At 37.8% G+C, this 6,663-nt stretch overlaps 1 protein-coding gene across 1 annotated transcript; it reads left to right on the top strand.

Annotated features, from left to right (window-relative positions):
• Positions 1-1,411: 1,411 nt before the first annotated feature.
• On the top strand, positions 1,412-4,165 carry LOC105356725 (vascular cell adhesion protein 1-like). Its single transcript, XM_023950383.1, has 5 exons — positions 1,412-1,683; positions 1,749-2,009; positions 2,092-2,170; positions 2,301-2,358; positions 3,258-4,165. The coding sequence occupies exons 1-5, from the start codon at positions 1,440-1,442 to the stop codon at positions 3,411-3,413; spliced, it is 798 nt and encodes a 265-aa protein (XP_023806151.1). The 5' UTR covers positions 1,412-1,439; the 3' UTR covers positions 3,414-4,165.
• Positions 4,166-6,663: the final 2,498 nt, after the last annotated feature.

The following is a 6,663-nucleotide window of genomic DNA, read 5'->3' as shown; positions in this document are numbered from 1 at the left end:
AAAACAATGCCTGGTCTGATGAGTCTCTATTTCTGCTGCAACATTCAGACGGATGGCTCAGAATTCACATCAACAGCATGAAAGCATGAATTCTTCCTGCATTGTATCAATGGTTCAAGCTGGTGGTGGTGGTGTAATGGTGTGGGGGAAATTTTCTTGGGCCTCTTTGTACCACATTAGCATTGATTTCTCAAGTTTTTTGCAGTGCAAAATAATAATAATAATAATAATATTCCAATGCAATTGCAATCATTTTCCAACAAACTTGCAAGGAAGCCAATATTTTGGGCTGTGGATGTAGATGCAAAATAGACTTTTGAAATAGTTGCAACTGGAATAATTTTCCGACACCCTTGCAAGGGAGCTGTGATTGTAGATGCAAAATACATTGCTTGATTTACGGTTATACAAAAGGTAATAAAACAGCACAAACTGCAACATTTACCATCATGTATAACCTTATTATATACTTGGATTTAAGAGCATGTTTCCTTTTATTCATTATTACAGGGCTCTGTAATAATGAACCACATCTCTACATCACTGCACCAGAGACGATGGAAGCGCTGAGTGGATCCTGTTTGCAAATTCCATGCAGCTTCACACCCCGTGAAAGTAAAGAAAAGTTTGATGAAAGACAAGAAATATATGAAGTGTGGATCAAGAGTTCTGCTGGATTTTCCAATAATCCAAACAATGTTGTTTTCAACAGAAGTAAACCTGTGAACCTTTATGAAATTAGATTGATTGGAAACCTAACACAGAAAAACTGCACCACTGTGTTCAATAATTTACACAGAAATCACACAAACAAGTACTTTTTCAGAATTGAGAATGGACTATTTAAGGCAACTGCTCATTGTAATCCCATTCAAATAACAGTACAAGGTAAGAAAGGGTTGTTTTTATTATAATTATAATAAGCACTAAGGTTTTTAAGTTGAAATGGTTCAAAAACTGGGGCTAAAATTAATATTTACTGTCCAACAGTGCAGTGAAGTGGGGGACGGCACCCCCCCTTCAGATGTGTGTCTATCAGAAAGTCAGCCTGTTGGTACTATCTTTCAGCCTTTGAATTATTGATATTATTCATTAGTTTTTTGTGTGATTATTTGACCTATAATTAGAAATATATTGTAGCTGCTTTGACAATCTTGTCATTTGCAGCCTCTAATCTGGAGTCATTTTTAGTCATGTAAATAATAGTCATTTGTGCTACAATCCAATCCAGGGGAATTTCTGTGTTGCATTTAACTCACAGGAATGAGGTTATAGTTTGATAATCTTTCTTTATATATTTAAACATGTTTTAACTATTTGATGTGAAACCACAGATTCTGCTTGGAGTCCCACCGTTGAAATTCCAGCTGATCTGAAGGAGGAGGAGTCTGTCACTGTCACCTCAGCGCTTCCATCGTCTCTGGTGCAGTGATGTAGGGATGTGGTTCATTATTACAGAGCCCTGCCCTCAATCTCCTCCTGAACTCACCTGGAATCTCCAAACAGACTCTCAAAGACACATTGAGGAAAACACAAATGGAAACTTTACAACTAAAATCCAGAAGAACATCACTTTGTCAGACTCTGATGATGGATTCACTATCAACTGCTCCGTCAGATATCCTGTGAACAAAGGAGAAAATGTGAAGACAGCAGAGACACAACAAACTCTCAGAGTTTCATGTAAGTGATCATCTTCATCACGGTTCAGCTTTTCTGATCAAATAATCAGAGTTTCCATTCCTCAGATTCTCCTAAGAACACCTCAGTGTCCATCAGTCCATCAGGTTTGGTGTCAGTAGGTAGCTGGGTGAACCTGACCTGCTCCAGCAGAGCCAAACCTCCTGTCAGCAGCTTCAGCTGGTTCAGGATCAGCAAAGATGGAGACATCAAAGTAGCTGATGGAGACTTTTACAGCTTTAATGTGACAGAAAATGCAGAGTATCGCTGCACTGCAACAAATCGTATTGGAAATCAGACATCAGAAGTTATAGTTCTTCGTATAAAAGGTAAATCCTTAATAATACAGAAACACCAAGCCAAAGCACTTGCTATTTTAGCTCAGTTCTACACGATGTTTGTGTCACTAAGGTCCATCTGATGGGTCTTTACCCTGGGAGGCAATTCTTGGAGGAGGAGTTGTTCTCATCTGTCTGATTATATGCTCTTTGTAAGTATAAAATGAATTGAGCCTCTGTGTTGTTTATGCCACTTAAACATTGATTACAAGTGTATTTCTGCATAAACTTCTCTGGCACAAATGCTAATTCTGGCTCATCTTTGATAACATATCCCCACAGAGCTCTGTTGTGCTGGAGACGGAAGAACTCTACAAACTCAACTGTACATCAAAACCAGGTAAACGAAACAGCAAACTGTGATAGTAAATTTTACGTTGATTATTTCTATGATGTATTTTGATTTTAATGTATTTTTCTGTTTTGTGAAGCACCTTGAATTACTTTGTGTACGAATTGTGCTATACAAATAAACTTGCCTTGCCTTGATAGAGATTTAAAAATGGATCCATTTATTTTTGCAGATTTTAAAAATACCAAATACTTGGAAAATGTCTATCAGACCACATCCCATTAATCTACAGAACCTTTAAAAAAGCCTTTTTTCATTTCTGTCAAGCTATGGACACTCCGAGCATGTGACACGTGTTCAGGAAAACGCTAAACAAGGGTTCTTGAACGCACCTTAAACCCATGACGTTTATTCTGGACAAGCAGGGCGGGGCTTCTTCTTCTTTTGCTATGGTTTACTGGCGTATGTCCACCACCTACAGTAGGGAGAAGCTTGGTGCAAAATGTCAGAGTGGTGCAAATCTCACAAATCTTTCTCCAGGCTTTTCTTTCACAGCTCTATTCTGATATATGAAAGACTTTGTGTTATAGCATTCTACAAACTGCAATTATTATATATTTTCTCCATGATCAATTTTCAAACAGTTGGCACTTCCAGGAATGAAAGGAGATGCCATCCGCATGTCATTAATAAATATGAGTCCCTAATTGGTCAAAGTTTAAGCTAGAGTAACTTTTGATGTGTTCAAAAACGTTTTGTACTTACAGCCCAAAAATCCTCTTTAAATGTGCGTAGCTACAAGTGAAGCCTGAAACGCGTGTTATACATAGACCTTTCATGGAAGAGGTTGCTGGGATGTGCGTTGCCAAGGGTGATGTTAACGTAGCTTCACTGTTGAGGTGATCCTAAAGGTGATTTTAGTTTAAAGAGATTTTTTGTGTTTTCAGGCTCAAACAATTGAAAGTCTCAGCACTGAACCAGAATCAACAACAGAAGAAAACATCCATTACGGAGAAATAAAATTCACCAAGAAGGCGTCAACTAGCTCGGCACAGATCAACGGGGGGGAGGTGGATACCGTATATGCACCGGTTAAGATGTGAGCCAACACACACTATTCTGCGGAAGACAGTGGGACAGCACATGACCTGGTTTCTAATGTTATTATTGTTCATAAGACAGTAAACTAAACTTTGCCTTTAAAGTTTTTTTTTGCATTAATAAAAGAAAGAAAGAATTTATCAAGATCTATGATTTCTCAGAATTCAGAAATCTGTCAAAGGAAGTCCCTAATTCTTTTTTTGGTTTTCTTACTAGAACATAAACGCCCCATCAAAGGGTTAAAAAAGGTTTGGTTTGTGTTTTGGTGAGATTGGTTTTAAGTTGATTACACCATAAATAAAAGTGTTTATACAGCAGTAAATATTGAATCAATGTAACATTTCTGCTACACGTCAAAACATGGATGAATCAAATACTCTTTTTTTTATTAAGTTTTTAAATTTATCATTTTCTGTATTCATTAAAAAAAATGTTTAAAAAAATTCTTATTAGCACTGACTGGACCCAAGCTGGATCATTCACTTATGAATTACTCCAGGTTTGATGACTGTGTGCCATTGATGTCAAACTATTTTACTTCTTTTTTATTTTTTATTTTTGTGTCATTTAGATGTTTGGTTTCCCAGCATGCTTTACTGATTACTGTAAATAAAATATTATGTTTTTCCCCCCTGTCCCATTTGAGATATGAGCTCTTATATATACATATGTACCATTTTTTCTGGATTATAAATGACTCCGGAGTAGACTATAAATTGCAGGATCTTAAAAAAAACATAATAAAGAAGAAAAACCATAAGTAAGTTATTTTGAAAAAGTTTTTGAAAAAGTTTGATTTACATTTAAAAATGATGGATTCAAATTATTGTTTTTTTTAGATAAAACATGATGCTACTCATAAAAGACTGCAATTACAAAGGAGACTGGCTCTGCTCTGCTGTGAGGAAACAGTATATTGTTAATCTATATCTACTTGGAGCCAGCTAAGCCACAGGAGCATTGCCACAGCGCCCATCCAGACTGAGACAGCTATGGGGTCTATTCCCTTGCTGTAAAACTGCAATACTGAACCCCAGCTGCCCCAGCAAGGTCGGACATCACGGCAACAACCCCAGACCAAACCAACCCTGGTCACAAAGGATCTCCACAGAAAAGACTGGAGATAAAATCATTCAAATATAATTAGATACATAAATTGTATTAAAATATGGGAAATAAAAATGTATAAAATAAATACATTAAAATGAATTAAACAAATATATATATTTTTTCAAATAACCAGATAAGATGATCATGGTAAATAGGTGGGACTTCTTAAAAAGCACTACAGTCTCTGCAGCCCTGAAGCTCTACAGCACTCTGTTCCAGAGGCGAGGACTGTAACGGCAGAACGAAAGGTCCCCAGAAGTTTTGGTCCTCACCAACTAAAAGGTCAGAGCTGGGACTTCAGTTTTCACAAGGGTTCATACTTTATCACTGAAATAAGAAAGCCCAAGACCATTAAAACGTTTATAAACCATTTGAAAAGAATCTTAAAAATAAATCCTGAAATGCACAGGGAGCCAGTGCAGCCACTTTAAAACTGAAATGCAGTTGGGGACCGTGCATTACACACCAAGGCCTTCACCAGAACTACGTCTGAATCACTCAACCCCTCATTAACATTTTTACGATGCAGAAACCAGCTTTGAATTGCATATTAAAAAATTCCTGTAGCCACAATAAATGCCTCTAAAAAAACGGAATAAACAAAACAATTAACAAATCTTGTTATGCAACTACAGCCAGCAAAAAGCATCGAAAATAGCCACATCAATTTGGAAAATTGTTTATTATGTTATTTATCATTTAACTAATAAAAAAATCAGATTATTTGAAGACTAAATCCCTCCTCTCTTTCCTCTCTTTCTGGATCAATCTGTCATGTAGATTGTTGCACTTCAGTTCAGTCAAGAAGTCCTTTTCTATTCCATTAAGGCCAGTGCTGAGAGCAGTCTGTCCAGTTGTGTTTCTGCGTAAGTTTTAGACGCAGTGGACACAGGGATGGTCAGCGCCAAACACACAAATCCAGCTGCTGTCACTCAGATTTTTCTGATGGAGGAAGTCAAGGAGATCAGTGGTGTACATCACTCTGCTTTTAACTGAAACAGATCAAAAAGTGCTCTCTTTCTATGTCAAACTGTCAAGGCTGCATGTGGGAAATGTTTCCTGTATTCCTGAAACTTCTGTCCAATCAGAAGGTCTGAATACTTTGACGTTGCCTAAGCCTGCTAGAAGGCCTGCTGACACACACTCCAAATCTGATTGGTTGAAAGAAATTAATGCCCAACATTGATTTTATATTAGAGGGCCTGCACAATGGATAGTAAAGGCCTCTTTAGCTCTGACCCTGCCTGGCAACAATGGACAGCTCAAATGTGATTGGTTAAATGCTCCAACATGAAAATAAGTCTGTCTGGGAGCAGCACAACCATCATAAACACAATAAAAGGGAATGGACAGAATATTTGGAATGATTTAACGAGTATGCATGGACAAAATATAATTAACATATGATTCAGATATTTTTTAGGCCTTCAGAGAAGGCCTTGAAGCCCCTGAAGGCCCTGACGGCCCACCACTAGGGTAATGTGACCAGGGTCTGTTGGTCGTTAAGAGATCCCGGTTAAAAACTAGAGGTGAAACAGCCTTTGCAGCAGTGGCTGCATCCCTCTGGAACTCCCTTCCTCTTAGTCTCAGATCTGCAGACTCATTGTTTTCTTTCAAAAAGCACCAATTTTTAAAATTGCTTTTTCTTAATTCTTTTTTATGCGCTGTTTTACTGTGTTTTACTGCAAAGCACTTGATTATTATCTTGAAATGCGCTATACAAATACATTTATTAGAGTTCTGTAATAGTTGTAGTAGGCTATCAAGGATTTTTTGGGTAAACCAGAAGGCAGGGCATGACAATAACCTGCTAAAAATAAAAGCATGCATCACTGGTGTGCTGGCAAGAGAGAGAGGAAAGGGTGGACTCTGGCAACCCCGTGACCTGAAAGGGATTAACCCTTGTGCTGTCCTAGGCACTTTAACATTGGGAGTTGGGTCATCTAGACCCACTAGACAGTGCTCTGAACCTTTTTTCTTCAAGGATTTGTAAACTTCACTGGTGTCCATGGATTACATGAAATTCTCCACATTTGTCATAGTCGGGAAAACATGTCAATGTAAAGGTGGGGTCATGGGATAGTTCAAGGGTTAAGCGGGTTTAGAAGATGGATGGATGTTAATAAAACCTTCATAGACAGT

The sequence above is a fragment of the Oryzias latipes genome, chromosome 20 (assembly GCF_002234675.1).
Source record: "Oryzias latipes chromosome 20, ASM223467v1".
NCBI classification, from domain to species: domain Eukaryota; kingdom Metazoa; phylum Chordata; class Actinopteri; order Beloniformes; family Adrianichthyidae; genus Oryzias; species Oryzias latipes.
This window is presented reverse-complemented; position numbering and strand designations above follow the sequence as displayed.

What these genes read in the sequence shown, in the direction of transcription:
- LOC105356725 (XM_023950383.1), top strand. Translation starts at nt 1,440, where the DNA reads ATGTGGTTCATTATTACAGAGCCCTGCCCTCAATCTCCTCCTGAACTC. An exon ending in TATAGTTCTTCGTATAAAAG is followed by an intron (nt 2,010 to 2,091) that starts GTAAATCCTTAA and finishes TGTGTCACTAAG; the next exon opens with GTCCATCTGATGGGTCTTTA. An exon ending in TGTCTGATTATATGCTCTTT is followed by an intron (nt 2,171 to 2,300) that starts GTAAGTATAAAA and finishes ATATCCCCACAG; the next exon opens with AGCTCTGTTGTGCTGGAGAC.